The sequence below is a fragment of the Mastomys coucha genome, unplaced genomic scaffold (assembly GCF_008632895.1).
Source record: "Mastomys coucha isolate ucsf_1 unplaced genomic scaffold, UCSF_Mcou_1 pScaffold15, whole genome shotgun sequence".
In the NCBI taxonomy this organism is placed as follows: Eukaryota; Metazoa; Chordata; class Mammalia; order Rodentia; family Muridae; genus Mastomys; species Mastomys coucha.
Window position 1 is genome coordinate 115,070,380 of NW_022196897.1, and position 16,695 is coordinate 115,087,074.

A 16,695-nucleotide genomic window follows, 5' to 3' on the forward strand; every position below is an offset into this window, starting at 1 on the left:
GGAGGGAGGGAGGAAAGGGGGCCCGATAAAGCCAGAACATTTCTCTTTCTCAGGACCAGACTTGGTTTATTCAGCCAGGCCTTCCCTTAGTCCTCAGGGACCTGCCAATCTGTTCCTATTGAACTCACAGCCTCCCAGTTCTTGCCAAAAGCTGTGCCTGATTCCAGCACTCTGGCTATATTGCCTGCCCAGGTATCTACGCAGACTTTTCCTTAGTATATTTGCTTCGGCCTCAAGCTTCATCTGAATGACAAACTTGTTCCTTTCAAACAAAACTGCAAGTCTCTTCACACCCTTCATGAGTTCCTAGCCTCCTTAGAACAGGGTCTCAGCTGCTCATCCTGGCTCAGCTCCACATTCTCCGCTTCCCTTTGAACAGGACCCAGGATGAACCAGATTTTCCACTCCAAGCTTTGTTCCTTCTTCAATTTCTCTCCTTGCCTCTTAAGCTCCAAAGCCACTCCTTCCCTGTGGTCTTTTTGGATCTCGTCTGTAGCCCCTCCCTCCCTGCCAGTACACTGTCCGAGTTGGTGCATTTCTCCTGTGCCAGTTTGCTGCTGCAAGCTAGGAAAACTCCAAGGTCTCACTCCTTCATGGAAGCATCAAGTTAACATGCTCAGGAACAGGATGAATTGACACAGAAGCTCTGGATAAAAGTCTTAGGTCTATAACAACCAAGTATACGTCCAATTAAGGAGCAGCCACTTTCAGAAGAGTAGGGAAAGTTCTCCGGCATCTGCTGGGCTCTGGCCCCAGTGTTTTTCTAGTGCCACTGCTGTATTGGACTAGAAGAGGTAGCTCTTGGGGTTCTCCCTGCAAACCTTACTCACTGCTTACTGGCATGCTACAAGGCCACGGGCATGCTACTGTGTATTTTGACTCTGATCTCTCTCAAGCAGAGACTTCCCACTGGGCTCTGTTAAGGAAGAAGGAGCAGGACACACACTGGGCCACAGATGCCTGTGGCCAAAGATTGTGGAAGGCATGCGCAATATGCCACGTGTGATCACAGGCAGAAGCCATGATCTTCAGTACTGCTTTGCATCCTGGCATGTGCAGTACCAACTGTGTTCAGAACCAAGGTTTCCCTCAAGTTCAAGACGCAACATGCACGAACACCGCCTGCAACCTCAGATTCATTCCACACTGGACTCTGAACGATGTTTTGGTGTTACACATTCAGCGACCCTTTGCTGTTGCCAGATTTTATTTTACATTTATTTCTGATTATTATTATTATTAATTATTATTATTATTGCTCTTTAATCTGCCAGATTTTTTTTTTAGTTAACTACCACATTCTGATATAAGATCTCACATGGGATGAAATTTATAGTTTAAGAAGTTGGGATCTGTGTAATCCCAGTGAAAATCATAAAGAAATATCTGCAATCTGACAGGCCATAGAACTACAACCACTTATAAATATAGGTATTTATAGAATATATATTATATATAGTATAGATGTTTATAGGACATATTTTAAATGTCTACCAGCAGATGATATCAGGCTTGTTGATTGTGGAATAGTTTATCAACATGGCTACCTATATAAGACCTGGGCAAGGATGTTACCAATAGACATTGTAACATGGAAGAAGGAAAGATCATGGGCCTCAGTCTTAGATGATGAACTATAGCCAACTAAGAATTGCTGAGAGTGAGGGAAACGGTGATCCCAGGGAAGAGCACATCAGTTGGTTATCTAATACCAAAGTCAGTCCTGGAAACATGTGTACACAAGTAACATTATAAAGACTGATCAGGTTGTACTTGTATATTAAGATATGTATATGTGTATATACATATATATGTAACAACAATTAAAGAAAAAGGGCAAGAATTAGAAAGAGAGCAAAGGGGTGAGAGGGGGGCTAGAGGGAAGAAAGGGAAGGGGAAATGATGTAATTATATTATAACCTCAAAAATAATAATAAAAAAGATTTCCTATATAAAAAGCTGGTCTTTCTATAAAGCTATTTTTCATTTAAAAGAACATGTATGTGAGTATTAGCTATGTTTATATATTATAAAAATACACATTAGGTTTATGGAGGGGTCTAGGACATACTTAAATGGCCTTGTGTGGTCACTGAAATGTTCTGCTTTTCAGAGAGAACACAGCAGGACCTGAAGTTTTCTATAAAATAGTTCAATGATATGACCAAATACATTTCTCTCATGTTAACAGATAGTGAATGCCTCCTAGGAATTTTCATTGGACTATTAACTTGAACCTGTAGAGCTCTGTTCTACAATAAGCATTTCCAACTCCTTGAATGTAGCAGTTGTGAAAACATTTCTTCTTAGTTTAACTTGGTCAGTAGAAAGGCTTTGGGGTGGGGGCGGATTGTTGGTATTCTGCTATAGTGTTGAGTATTGGTTTGTGGAGGAAAACCACAAATGAATTAAAGTCCTGTTAGTAGCCATTTAATAATTGTCTGCATAGTTGCTTTACTCTAATAACTTCATGACTATTGAATAATGTCTATGATATCTGAGAGTGGTAGTTGCTACCCTACACTGAGAGTCTTGAAAAAGACAAAAATATAAAAGCAGGAAATACTGACTGGCGACAAGATGAAGCATTTGCTGTTGTGCCCCAAACAGTGAAACAAGGGAAAACAACAAGAACAGTGGGAAGACCTCCGCACCATCTGGTAGCACGGCCACATGGGAGAAAATGACCAGGACACACAGCTGGGTCTGCTTTGTTTATTGAGAAAAGAGAAAGAACTAAGGAAAGCTCCAAATTTACCCTTGTTTTAGAAGACCAGATGCATCATTGAAGGGCAAGATGGTGAGCTCCAGTAGCTCCAGCTCTCAGAAAGAGGCTGGAGATCATTGCAAGCTAGAGGCTAGCCTGTTCTACACAGCAAGTTTCAAACCAGTAGGTGCTACCAAGTAAGACCTTGTCTCAGAGAATGAACCTGTAACATTGAAGAAAGTAGGGATGGGGATGGAGATGGCAAGGGATTAGGGGTAAGGGCTGGGAGTTGAGGGGTGAAGGGTCCTGAAAAAACTATCAACAGACACAAAAGAAAATGAGATGAGAAAAAAACTACCAAAAAAGCAACAACAACCAATACAAAATAGCTAAGTAGAAAAGAAAGTAGAGGTGGTTGAGGGGACTAAGATACTATCAGCCATGAAAAACAAGAAACAAAGCAGCAAAAATAATTATCAGTAACTCATTTAAATGTAAATGGGTTAAACTTTTCAGTCAAAAGGCACAGACTGAACGCTGAACTGAGGAAATGGCTCAGTGAATAAAGTACTTGCCACACAAACTCGGGGACTGGGTTAGAATCCCCAGGACCCATATAAAGCCAGACAGCAGCATGCTCTGTAATCCCAGTGTGGTGGTAAGACAGAAGGTGCAGAGAGGAGGAAGCTCAAGGGCTGATTGGCCTAGTGTACACAGTACCAAACACCACAAGAGACACTCTCTGAAAGGAAAAGGATCGGCTTTGGACCCCCAAGACCAAAGCTCAGCACAAAGGAGATTCTGCCCCAGAGGGACAGAGGGTGGGCATAAGGGAAAAGACAGGAGAGAGAGGAAAAGGGAGAGGATGGGAAAGGGAACAAGGGAGAGAGGAGAAAAGGGACAAAGAAGAAGTGTAAGGGGGTTTGTCCCGGAGTGGGACAAAGGACTGCCTCTGGATAGAGGAGACAGATGTGGCACATAGTAAAATGGCAGTTTATAAAGGTAAAATGGGAAACCCTGTGTTAGGATGTGGTGTTTAATTTTAATTGGTGTGTTAATGAGGTGAGCCAGATGGGGCTTTTGATTGCTAACTTCAATACTTTGCTAGCTGGACCAGCTTCAGGAGGAAGTGGTCAAAGGAATAGACTTTGGTGGCTAGCTATAGGAATGTAATTGAATGGATTTTAGCAAGGAAGAGGGAGTAGAGGAAGGGCAAGGCCTGCCAGAACCATGATAGTCAGAGTCTCTTCAGTAAGGACTGACACCTGAAGCTATCCTCTGACTACCATGCACACACCATGACAAGCACACATCTGCACACATACACAGAGGAAGGCACACACACACACATACACACACACACACATGCGCACACGCACACATGCACACACGTGCACACACACATGCACACACACACACCATACATGCATAAAGGCATAAACTGATGAGTGAATTCAATTATGATAAAATTCAACTGTCTGGTGTCTACAAAAGGTTTTCTTTCCATCCAACATCATGCATAGAATGAAAGAGAAGCAATGGAAAAGGTGTCACATGTAAAAGGGTAACCAGGAGATATCTGGGGTGATTATACTGTCACATGAAATAGCCTTTAAATCAATTGTGACTTTAAAAGACAAAGTAGGACATTATATATTTATTTTAAAATGTCAATTTGTGGAGAAGATGAGACAGTTTTACATTTACAGGCAGCAAATGGCAGTACTTGCCCCTTGAATGTGAGTCCTGAGGGCAGGAACTAGGCATGGCTCACTCTTCTTAGCCGCAGCACTGGGACTTATTTTGCTCAGTTCCCACTGTCCCCAGCAAGTGACCATAAGAAAAGTGAATAGGTAAGGCTTGGGGGTTGTTTCTGGCCATTCTTAGCTCTCCTCAATGTCCCATTCAGGAACTGGGTGTTTGTTCTTTGCTAGCCGTGCTCCAAGTATGCTGATGAGAACAAGGGTTCTTGGACAGGTGTATCCAGTGTCCCCAGTCAAGCATCCTAAGGCTTTTAATTGAGGTACACACCAGGGTATCTAAAAACTCCAAGAGGCTTCACCAATAGAACTGGTGTTTCCTAGGAGGACACTAAAACCCAGACAGAGTAGGCTATCAACTGAAGGTCACACAGTGAGCTAACCGCACAGCTAGCATTCAGGCAGACCTGAGTCTATCCATTACTCTACCTGCCACGTGCTCTGTCTTTAGGAGACTACTTATCCTTGGTGAGTTCTCTGTCATACCCTCCCCATCCATTTCCCTTTCTCTGCCCTCTGAAACATAAGGCCTATCTCAGCCTTGTATGTATTCATGTCTTACTGGATGAAAATTTTACGCCCATGGCCCTGTGGGGAAGTGATTTTATCTGATAACCTGAATTTTATTCTGGGGACTAAAAGGAGTAAAAAGAAGTTCTCTTTTAGGCCTTATTTTACAGATGAGGTAAGCCCATGAGATAGAAAGAGACCAGACAGTTGTGTTGGTTGAGTTCTTGGTCAGCTTGAAACACGCTAGAATCATCTGGAAAGAGGAAGTTTTAACTAAGAGCATGTCTCCATCACATTGGCCTATGGGGCAGTTTCTTGATTGGTGATTGATGCAGAAAGGCCTGGTCCACTGTAATCAGTTCAATTCCCGGGCAGGTGGTCTTACCATCTATAAGAAAATTGAGCAAGCCAGTGAAGGCAAGCCAGGAAGCAGGGTTCCACCATGGTCCCTACCTCCAAGTTCCTGCTCTGGCTTCCCTTCATGATAGACTATAAGCTGTAAGGTGAAGTAAACTTTCCTCCCCAAGTTGCTTGTGGTCATTGTGTTTTGTCACAGTGATAGACAGATAACAAGGACACCAGCCAGGGAAACTACTAGGGCCCAGAGCCTAGCCCAGGCTCCTGTCTCATTTTGAAGGCCCCATCAGCCCTCAAAATATCACAATCCTTAGCAACAATCTATAAACATTTGTCCTTCTACCCACAGATAAATGTAGTCTTGACCCTTCATCAAGAAAATGTCCTTTGTAAAAGATGGAGACCACTAGAGAAATCTACAACCAATCAAAATACAGAATGATGGAACCTGGTCCCAGTGGATACATCTACAGAACACTCCTGTGCCTAAGGCTCAAGGAACTTTGCAGAAGAGGGGCAGAAAGATTGGAAGAGATGGAGGATCAGGGAGTTTGCCGTGAGACTGTCTGCTAGTAACATCAGAAGACAAACCTATGAAGTCTCACCAACATTACTGCCCAAATGTGTACCAAGTAAGGATGGCACTAATGGACATGCCAATCGGACACACAGAACTGAGGAAAGCTGAGGGAAGCCCCCCAGTACCAAATGGTCAGCCCTGCAAACATAGGTACAGACAATGTCACATGGACTCAACGGGTTATATTTAGGAATGTATATACAAAATAAGAGGCTATGGATTTGAAGTAGAGCAGGGAGGGGTACATGGAAGGGTTTGGAGGGGCAAAAGGGAAGAGAGAAATGTTATAATTATGTTATAGTCTCAAAAATAAAATTTAAGGAAAAAGTATGCAGAGACTTGAGTTACCAGAACCCATTCTGTCTGTTCCCAGCTTCCCCAGGAAAACTGCTCCTGCTCCTGTCTCTTGTAGACTTTTTTTTTCATAGAAGGATGACCATGAAATATGAGTTTCATTCTCCAAGACTAGAATGCATGGGGGCCACCCAGGCCTGGACAACTTTAACCTGTCCAGTCTCAGGGTCCTTGTTAGTTGATAGGGATTAAGCTAAGCATTATAGGTATGTCTCTAGTTCAATGAGGTCAAAGCTATCATATAAATATAACTTTGCAATGAAACACACAGAGTCTGTCAGGAAATGGCTTGTGCAAGAACACTGCTATCTATGGTCTGTTTTTACCAAAGTTCAGATTGCCCTCATTGTGACATACTGAGATGTAATGGAGTCTCTAGGCTGTACAAGTCCTGCCTTCCTACAAGAGTTAGAGCTGTTCACACAAGAGACAGTTAGTTTCTACTTGTTTGTTTTAAAAAAAAGGATTGTTAAAAAGATAGTGGCTTCCTTTGCCCTGCCTCTTCTGCATAATCCCTCTGTCTTGGGGTTACTATTGCCTATTGCCATGTGAAACACCATAATCAAAGCAACATGGGGAGGAGAAGGTTTATCTAGCATATATATCCTGAGTCACCGTCCACTTAGGGGAAGCCTGAACTCAAACTATTCAGGATCCTGGAGGCAGGAGCTGATGTAGAGACCATGGAGGAGTGCTGCTTACTGGCTTGCTCCTCATGGTTGCCTCATCCTGCTTTTTTTAAAAATAAAACCCAGGGCCATCAGCCCAGGGATGGCACCACCCACAATGGGCTGGGGCTGGGGCTGGGGCTGGGGCTGGGCCCTCCCCCCTCGATTACTAATTAATCTTACAAAGGCATTTTCTCAGTTGAGAGTTCCTGTCTCAGATGACCCTTGCTTGTGTCAAGATGACATTAAAAACTAACCAGCAAACCTCATTTCCTCTCATTCTTCTCCACAGATGGACCATCAAGCCCTGACAAGAAGCCAGCAGAGTCTGCACCCACGCTCTTGACCCTCCCCTACCTTCAGAACCTTAGTGTAAATAAGCCATGTCTACAAACTGTCTCAGGTAGTCTGTTATAACTGCAAAGCTGACCAAGACAAGATCGAATGGACCATAGCCGGACTATGCTTTTAAGCCCTTCCCTGTCTTGGATTACAGATTGCTGGGCTGTTAGGCAGCTGGATGTATGCAAAGTTGAGGTCAGCAGTGCCTCTGTGAGTGTGTGCATACTTCCAAGCTGCTTTGGGCATTGCTTGCTTTTGTTTCCAGTGAGTGAGGAGCAGTAAGAGTTGGTGTGGGGAAGCCCAGATATTTTTGTTCAAAGTCTGTTCGGAAGAAGCCTGACCCACACGGGGATGGAGGACAGCTGAAGACTGACTAGGCCCTGGGATGTGGTCTTAGGTGATCAGAACTCAGCAGTTCCTCCAATTGCCTAGCACCGTTATGGTCAGCAGTGGGGGCTACAAAGTCTGTTGGGAGAGCTTGGCTCCTGCCCAGATCAGGTGTGAGCCACTGGCTGCCACCCCCAGACTCTCCCCACCGTGGTCTGCAGTTCTCTCACCCTGGTCACTTGCTTCTCATGATTTTTCTGGCAGCAGAAGCTCTTTACTCCCAGGTAAGCTCAATCTCCTTGGTAAGGGGCTTCATTCTCTCCTACTTAGGAGGCAAAGAGTGAGTGAGGGTCCTATACTCAGAGCTGGATCCATGGATCCGTGGCAGAAGGAAAGATGCCCTATAGCCAACACTGCCTAGCAACCCCTGCTGCAAATGTATGGATTCTGAATCCACAAAAAGGCTTAGAGGCTTAGAGAAGCCACTGTCAAATCTGAACCCAAGTCTCGGCTCTGACATCCAGGCCAGGCATCCTTCTGTTCCTGTCAAAAGTCCCACAGTCCCATGGGCCTCCTCCTGATTTAAGTTTACACACACCATACTAACAAAATACAGTGTTACTACATTCCGATGTAATGACGTACTTTAACATAAGGCTCTAAAATCCTATTATAAACAGAACGTGCTAACACAGATTTATATTTTAACTCAACATCTTAAAGCACAATTCTTAGCAACATTCCAGTCTAAAACTCCAAGGCAACCTATCTTTCTAGCAGATAGCATGACCCAGCATCTTAGTGCAGTATCGCTATACATCAGAACACAGCATCTAGGCTCGTAATTAAAAAAAAAAAATGAACGAGGTCTGTACTTATTTGAACACAACCCTACCACACCTTGCTGAAATACTTTTAAGGCACCGCTTTAGTGTCAGTTAGTCTGGATCTGGTTGGACAGGGTTCAGCAGCATCCAAGCCGTGCTCAGAGCTCATGGCTTCCTTATAGACTACTTACCGTGGCATGTGGCCCTGCACTCCATGCCTGTGAGGCCAGAGCACTCTCCAGTTATGAGTCTCTCAAACACCCAGTCAGATACAGCCAGCTGCCAAGCTCTCCAGCAGAGACAGCCTTTCTAAAGCCCTTGACTTCCCTGCTGACTCCTCCCAGCTCCGTACTCCATGCCCCAGGCTTTTGTGAGTGGGGACTGCTTTAGGGGTACGGTGGGTAGGAGGAGTCCTGGTGTCGGACCTAAATACAGTGAACTAGATCTTCTTCATCATCTGGGTTACAGGGTGAAGACAGGATGAACTTTGAGGCAGCGTGACCTCTTGCAGGCCTTGGGGAACTATTGGCCACCTCGGGGCCTTCTGAGCCACCCGTGACTTCCCAGCAACATGTTGCCTTACAGTATGCTGCCCACTCATGCCCACTCCTGCCCACTCATGCCCACTCATGCCCTGCTTTGGCTCTTTTTCTCCCCCATGGCCTGAGCCATGCTCCCTAATTTCCCATGCTGTATTTGGCAGCTTTTATGGGTCCCTCCTGCTATAGGCTCCTCACCGGTGACCCTAGAGGCTGAACTATACTGCAGCAAACCCATTTTTATGGATTCCTTTCCCTAGGCCAATTTCCTTTTCTAGGCGGGTGCTCATTTCTTTCTGTCCTCACACTCCAGATCTCAGCGAAGCTGTTGCCTAGAATCACCCTGTGTGAAGTCCCACGGCCTTAGCACAGGCCACAGCCATGAAAAATGGTTAATGTTCCCATAGATGACTCTGCTGTGCAGCTACGGCCCAGAGCTCTGGGCTGAAGATCAGCTCCGTGAGGCCAGATCCTCTTCTATATTGTTCCTCTGTGTCTGACAACGAAAGAGCAGGTGCTCTGCTAAGAGCTGTATGGGAATAAGCCACGTAGCCAAACACACCCTCTTTAAAGTCTTCCACATAGGGCTGGGTGGTGGTAGTGATCTGGCAGTGGTAGCTCTTACCTTTAATCCTAGCACTCAAGGGGCAGAGGCAGGCGGATCTCTGAGTTCAAGGCCTGGCCTACAGAGCAAGTTCCAGGACAGCCAGGGCCACACAGAGAAACTCCCGTCTTAAAACTAACAAACAAACAAACAACAAAACAAAACAAAACGAAAACCAAAATTCCCATATAGAAAAATTATAAACAGCATACAAGTTTTTCTTTCTTACAAGAAGCAGGTGAATTTCTCCCTTCTCTAGGGTGGGTTGTCATAAAAGGCAAAGTCTATTACCTGGGGATGGGAAAGGGGCAGAAGGCAGAGCAGCACATATGGAGCAGTACACAGGGCTAGCGGTGTACCCTGTTCTTACCGCCTTACTCAGGACCTTAGCCTGTGCTATCACCCTGCTGCTGACACCCGTCCCCAGAACTTCAGTTCTAACTCAGTGGGAATGAGCACCCTGTCTCCAGCACAGGGGTGACATTGAGAATCAGATTCAACACCAGATGTAAAGCGGCATCCGGAAACCCGGGAGCCCTCTCTGCCTCCAGCATGCGCCTTGCTGTTATTAGACAGCACGTCACTGAGCCTGTACAGCTGGACCTGTCCCGCAGCTGGGCTGTCTTTCCAACGGTAGCCAGAGGCTCGGAGAGCCCAAAGTCACCTGACCTAGAACCAAGGCCAGCTTTCTCTCTCCAAAAGCCACGGAAGCAGCAAATTAAAGCTCCCACAAGTCCCAGGCCTGCCGGATCTGAGGATGCCCATCCCTGTGAATGAATGCCAGGTGGCCAGGAAGGGCAAACAGCTTACTTTCATGGCTCCTCTCACTCACTCTCAATTGTTTGCTTGCAAGAGGAGGAGGAGGTAGTGAGAAGCCGGGCCATCCAGTCACTAGGGGTGAGCTGTACCATTGCCAGCCAATCCCGTCTGCCAGAGCTGGCACTGGAAAGGCCCTGGCCCCATCTTGCCAGGACACTTTATCTTTGTCCCAGAACACAAAAGGAGCCTTGTCTTGGCCCCTGCAGCACCAATTCCACATGCTCCTGACTGCCCCGGCCCCTCTGCCCCTAGAATGGCGTACTTTGTCAAGTCAAAGGACTAACTTGTTTCTTTTTCATCAAAATGTGTTGACTGACCTGGCTGATTTATCTTGGGAAAATGGTGGGTGGGGGAGGGGAATGAGGTGACAAGGACGAGCACAAGAACACAATCGGAAATGCCACAGAGACTGCAACACTCAGGAGTGGGCTCATAGCTTGTACCAAGACCGAATAATGGCTGTGTATTGAGTGCAGTTTCAGGGGCTCAGGACAATCCTGAAACTTACTGGTAACCACCATTCGCTTTTTTTTTTTTTTTTTTTTTTGCTTTGGTTTTAATCTTTAAAGCTAAAAAATAAAAATTGTTTTTGAGTAGAAGCAACTTGTTATCACACCTGAGGATGAATTAGTTCTCATGAAAACTAAGAGGTAAGTCAGCGACAGGGCAGAGTGAACAGCGGTAGAGTCACTAGAGGTTAAAGAGGGGACAGTAGGAGCCACAAGTGGAAGGAGGCATGATAATATTCAGGACAAGCATTCAAGTACACACAGCAGCAGGCACCATGCATGTATGCACACACTTGCACACACACAATATACCCATATATTCACATATACGTGCACATAGCACACACATATGTGCATATTTATGCACATATACACCAATAAGCATGTTGAAAAGAGAGACAAATGCACACATTCATGCATACACACACAAGCACACAAACAGGCAGGTGTATGCATATATGTATCTACACATAGGCTCCAGCGGTTAAGGGCCTCCCAGAGAGAGCAAAGAAGACAACGTGGTCCCCTTCTCACTGTGTGTATGCATGTGTATGTGTACATGTGTGTGTACTTATTTGTATGCATGTGAGTGTATGTTTATTCATGTGAGCCTGCAAGTATATATGTCCATGTAAAGGCACACGTTTGTGCCTGTGTATGTGTTTACATACATGTTATTCATGTTTGTATGTGTGTGTGTCTTTTTTTGTTTTGTTTTGTTTTTTTGTTTTTTTGAGACAGCGTTTCTCTGTGTAGCCCTAGCTGTCCTGGAAGTTACTCTGTAAACCAGGCTGGCCTCAAACTCAGAAATCCGCCTGCTTTTGCCTCCCAAGTGCTGGGATTAAAGGCGTGTGCCACCACTGCCCGGCTGTATGTGTGTATCTCATATATATATATGCCTGCCTGCATGTATATGTATGCATGAATGTGTGCATGTGTGTGCTTGTTTTCACATGCTTGTGTATATTTATGTATATACTGTGTGCACATGAATGTGTCTGAATGTGTGTGCACAGACATGTTTCATGCATGTATATGTCTCTGTGTGGTGATCACATGCGTGTGTGTGAATGTGCTTGTGTAAACATATGCTTTTGTGTGTGTGTGTGTGTGTGTGTGTGTGTGTGTGTGTGTAGCACAATGTAAAAAAGGCTCTGAGGGACTCAGTGGCTCTAGCTCATGTAATCTTATAGTGGGACTGGTTCAGACCTGCCAGATAGATAAATAATGACACCGAGGCTTATTAGTATTTTAAAGCTTAGGTCTTAGCTGGGCAGTCCTCCCCTCCCCCCAGCTACTCTATCCCTTGTAATCCCGGCCTATGTCCTGCCCTGTGGCCAGGTCTACCTCTCTGCTCTGCTCTGCTCCATCTGTCCACCTCCAAGTAATGCCGGAGAATCCCGTCTCTCAATTCTTTCCCCCAATTCTTTCTGTGAAGTCCCACCTTTTCTCTCCTGACTCAGCTATTGGCTGTCAGATCTTTATCAAATCAACCAGAAGGGGAGAGAGGTGTATGTTTACAAAATACTAAGGCAAGTGATGATCCATAAAAATAATAATACCAAAGTCCAGCCAGTACTCAACTCTCCCCTGGTACAAAAATCAACTTGTAAATAATCCAAACACAACCTTTACACAGTGCACAAAAGATTACCCCAACATCTCGCCTTTTTAGTCCAATAAATGACTTTTTCTCTAACATCAATCAATTATATACAATAAGAACAATTATGAGAACTACCAGGTAAGAAATACATTCACAATGTGCAGTCCATTTGTATTTGGCATCCTTGGAGAAAGTACTCCATTATTCATCCTATCTTGGTGAGTTCAAAATTCTGTACCAAAATCATTTTTATCATAACTTGCATATATCAACCTAAAAATATCTTTTTAGACCTTAAAACATTTTCTTAAATCCTAAACAACTTAAGCTTCTTTGTGAGACTGTAACTATCTAGTCTCCAACCCCAGCAGAGGTCTGCAAAGGATAAATATTACCCGAGTAAACAGGAAGCACCGTGCAGACAGCTTCCAAAACTCTAGAAATGACAGAGACTCCTGGCTGCCTGTCGCCCAAGGCTCCTCTGTAACGCTGGGGCATCCATTTTTGGCTAACAGGCCCAGAGCACCTGACAGAGTTATCTGTGAAACAGGAATTATGAAGGACTGACTGGTCTACCTTGTCTTAGCAAAGTTGGTCAATCGACTTCCCAGTGTCCTGATTATCTACAGTCTGGACAGCGTGTTGTCAGCAATCAAGACAAGGACAGGTTTTTTTGCCCAGTGGCAGCTTTTCCACATTTGAAACAAGCTCCTTATGGAAGTTCTTTGGTGCCCATGATCTTCTTTGAAATAAAATGGGTGTGCTGCCAGGAGCTGAGGAGTCTCATTGTCAGAAAAACCTTATTTAAAAAAAAAAAAAAAAAAGATCTTAAATGCTGTATTCAGTAGATCTCTGAAGTGTTTGAAGACCATCTTTCTATCTAAAGTATATCTAAATAGACAGATGTTATTTGTTTCTAGCTATTTACTATGTTTAATTTAAAAATGTAGACAGGAGGCTAAATAAAGCTTATTTCTGTAATTAACTAAACAAATACCTAACAAGACTACAAGTTTGATTGTTACAGGTGACTAATTACTGACTTGCATTTCTTAATTATCCTAAATAGTTTGCAATAGTAGCTTTCATACCTATATATACCTATAGTATGTTACAACAAAAGTATAACCTTAAATTTCTATCAATATATAATAATCCATCAAATAAAATATTTGGTATTTGTAACTGCTTTCTAGTCTAAAAGTAGATTTAACAATCTACCTTTTCATCCTATCATGCCCATATCCCCCCTTGTCTCTTCATCCCCTCTCCCCGTTTCCTCCTAACACTAGATAGAAGAGAAAGAAGGATAGAGGAGAGAAAAAGAAAGAGATCCCTGGATCTGATCTCCTTTACTTTGTTTCCTCCTAACCAAGACCAATAACAATTTGTGGCTGACCCCCCCTTAAACAATGACCACAAACCACCCACCCTACATCTTGGGAACGGGGGACATCATCTTCTTAGAATTGCTTTCTGTTGTTTGGAGGTGATGGCATCTTTGGGGGACCATAAGATAATTGGAATATTGGGCAAATCCTGGGAGAACTAGCTGTATTATTTGATTTCCAGTCTCTGCAGGATGAAAACGGTAGGGTTTAACTGAAGTCTTGGCAGGAACAATCAGTGAGACTGGGCCAGTTGAGCTGGCCACTTTGAGGTTGTCTTGAATGCAAGTTTTGAGGAAACAGAAACTAAGATAGTCTGTGGGAATGGATCACCTGGGCTACTTGTCCTGTCTCCCATTCTTGTCTTCACTTTGCTCTGAAGGCACATAAACTTTTAAAGGAAATATGCAATTTTGCATTAATACATATATGGAATATGGAGTGTGTACAAATCAGCTAACGATGATTCTCTGCTCTGTATTTGAGCAGATGAAAGACACCAAACTTCATAAGTCCATTTGGACTATATACGAAAAGTGTAATATAAATCTCTATCCATGCCATATGAGAGTGTGGCATGTAATATTAAGTCATGAGGATTCTGAAGCTAACAAGATTCATGGGCTACTGCAGAGACATTCATGTCTCAGCCAGTCTCAAAGTTGATTCCACGTAGATGGATCAGCATTCATACCACCTATTTTGTTGTTCCTCTTGGTCTATTTCTCTATCTGCAGACGAATGGTCAAGCTAACCTTTATTAATTTTGAAGGAACCCATAGATTTTCATTTCCTGTGAAAATGAAGGAATCTTCTTCCCCAGCTCAACACATTTCCTGAGCTTCATCCTAAAGTTATCACATGAGAGAGAGGCTGGTTAACCCAGCAGGCCTTTCTAAGATCTAATGTGTTTCAGCATCTGTCCACCTGTCTTGTTGACATTTAAAAATTTAAAGTCAATAAAGCATTTATTTATTCTATTTCTGGAAGATCCCATACCCTCCTTTTGTTTTATGAGCATTTCCTCATTTCCTTTAAAGTGTAGTTAGATCTTTCTATGACTGTTTGACCTATAAGATATATCTGTAGCATATTTATGTCATAATGTCTAAAGCATTGCTGTGTTCTGTTAGATAATACGCTGTAGCACCAGTAGCTTCAATCTGCAAAGGCGTCTCCGAGGTAGCCACCACCTCTAGTAAATGTGCCATCTCGGACTCAGCCTTTCCACACCTTAAGGCAGCAGCCCATTGGGATTGTAAATAGGTATCAATTGTATGATGTGTCAACGTATGTATATACTCTAACTTTCCAGACTCTACAAAATGAAACCCATAAGCTATGTATGACATTGCTCTAAGGTGGCATCATTAAATAGAATCTGTATTCTTTACTCAGCATACAACATCTCTATGGGTTGCCGTTCTGCAATCCTGTCACAAAGTGGTGCTGCAGGGTTTAGATTTGATTCCTCTAAAGCCTCTTTATTTTGATTCAAAGGATTCTCTATCGCTTGTAACCTAACATTCAATTCCTCAGTCCTCTCCTCTCCTTATCTTAAGCTTGTTTTATTTTGATATTTCTTAAAGAGGATATATAAAATTGCAAGCATTACCGAAAATGTAATTATTTTATGCTGATACCTGAAACAAAATTATATGTGGCCCAAATGCCCTCTGCCATTGTATTCCCCATTTTTTTAAAAAACACAAAATATTTTCTTTTCACTCTCTCTAACTCTTTCCTTTGGAGACTTCACTTATTATTTTTAAATTACATATTCCTTTATATGGCTGTCTATACCCAGTCTGTTTTCTTTCTTTAGCACCTAAGCACAATTCAAAACATACACTGGCCGGTCAGAGGCTCATCTGTGCTCTAGACTCCAGTTTCTCAGTCACTCCTAGGTCTGGCTTCTGCTGCCTGCAGTCACTCACTCCTTTTGCAGCTCCACTTAGCATGGGATGATGGCCACTGGCTCCGCCCCAGTTGCTCTGCTCATAGAGAAGGGGCAATCCCACCGCTCTGTGCCTGCAGCAGCCAACTAGAAACTGAAGCTTCTTCTATGTACTGGGACCTATTCTTCCCACTTTATGGCCAGTTCACATCTTTGTCTTCCACCCAACTCTGGCTGCAGCCATTGCCTGCCTGCCTGCCTAAGCAGCAGCAGCAGCAGTCCTTAGGCTGTTGAACATTATTCCCAAGGTCCACCAACTGGGCCAACACCTCTGACCTTTGTCCACTCCAGTCCACAGCAGCCTGGCCACCCACCTGAGCAGTGCAATCTGGAAGGGGTGGTGACACTTCTACACCACGGGTGCTCACAAGCCCAGCAGGTCAGTAATGTGCCTACCTGCTGTGCCATACATGGGAGAACTTGTGGCTGTGTCTGGGGCTTCTCTCCAATGGCCTCTTGCATGGCTCTGTTGCTAGGGAAACATCTTCCACGCTTTCCGCTGGAGACATTATAAGGCCCTAAGCTTGGATATACATACCCTCACATTGGACACCAATTATTGCCAGACTTTCTTGGAGCTGCCAGCTCCTGGATAATGACACAAGAGACTTATTATTTACGAAAACTTAGGCACTGTAGCAGGTTATCTCCCAGCTAGCTCTAACCTGACTAATTCTAGTTCGCATCTTGCCACATGGCCCATTATTTCTCACTCATTCCTTGCTCTTGTTCCAACTCCGTGTCACGCTGGTGAATCCCCCACCTCTTGATTCTTCCCCAAAGACCTCCTCTCTGTCCAGAAGTCCTGTCTGTTCTCTCCTGCCTCAGCTACTGGCCATTA

General features: G+C 44.0%; 1 protein-coding gene and 1 long non-coding RNA gene across 4 annotated transcripts in view; one reads left to right on the forward strand and one right to left on the reverse strand.

The window, feature by feature from the left end:
• Positions 1-16,695, reverse strand: part of LOC116090920 (signal-regulatory protein beta-1-like) — a 100,159-nt gene that overhangs the window by 57,199 nt on the left and 26,265 nt on the right. Inside the window, exon 1 of one of the 3 annotated variants that reach the window (XM_031371883.1) lies at positions 8,624-8,854. The exons of 1 other annotated variant lie outside the window; for it this stretch is intronic. Coding sequence is in view for 1 of the 2 variants with exons in the window: in XM_031371884.1 (XP_031227744.1) it covers positions 8,624-8,648 (25 nt within the window). In the remaining variant the exon portion in view is untranslated. Of the gene's footprint in view, positions 1-8,623; positions 8,855-16,695 lie in introns of those variants that run through there. One more of the 3 variants, XM_031371884.1, reaches the window with a different exon arrangement.
• LOC116090921 lies at positions 5,588-9,558 on the forward strand. Its single transcript, XR_004118851.1, has 3 exons — positions 5,588-6,064; positions 7,229-7,889; positions 8,901-9,558. It is a non-coding gene; the product is annotated as an uncharacterized LOC116090921 (long non-coding RNA).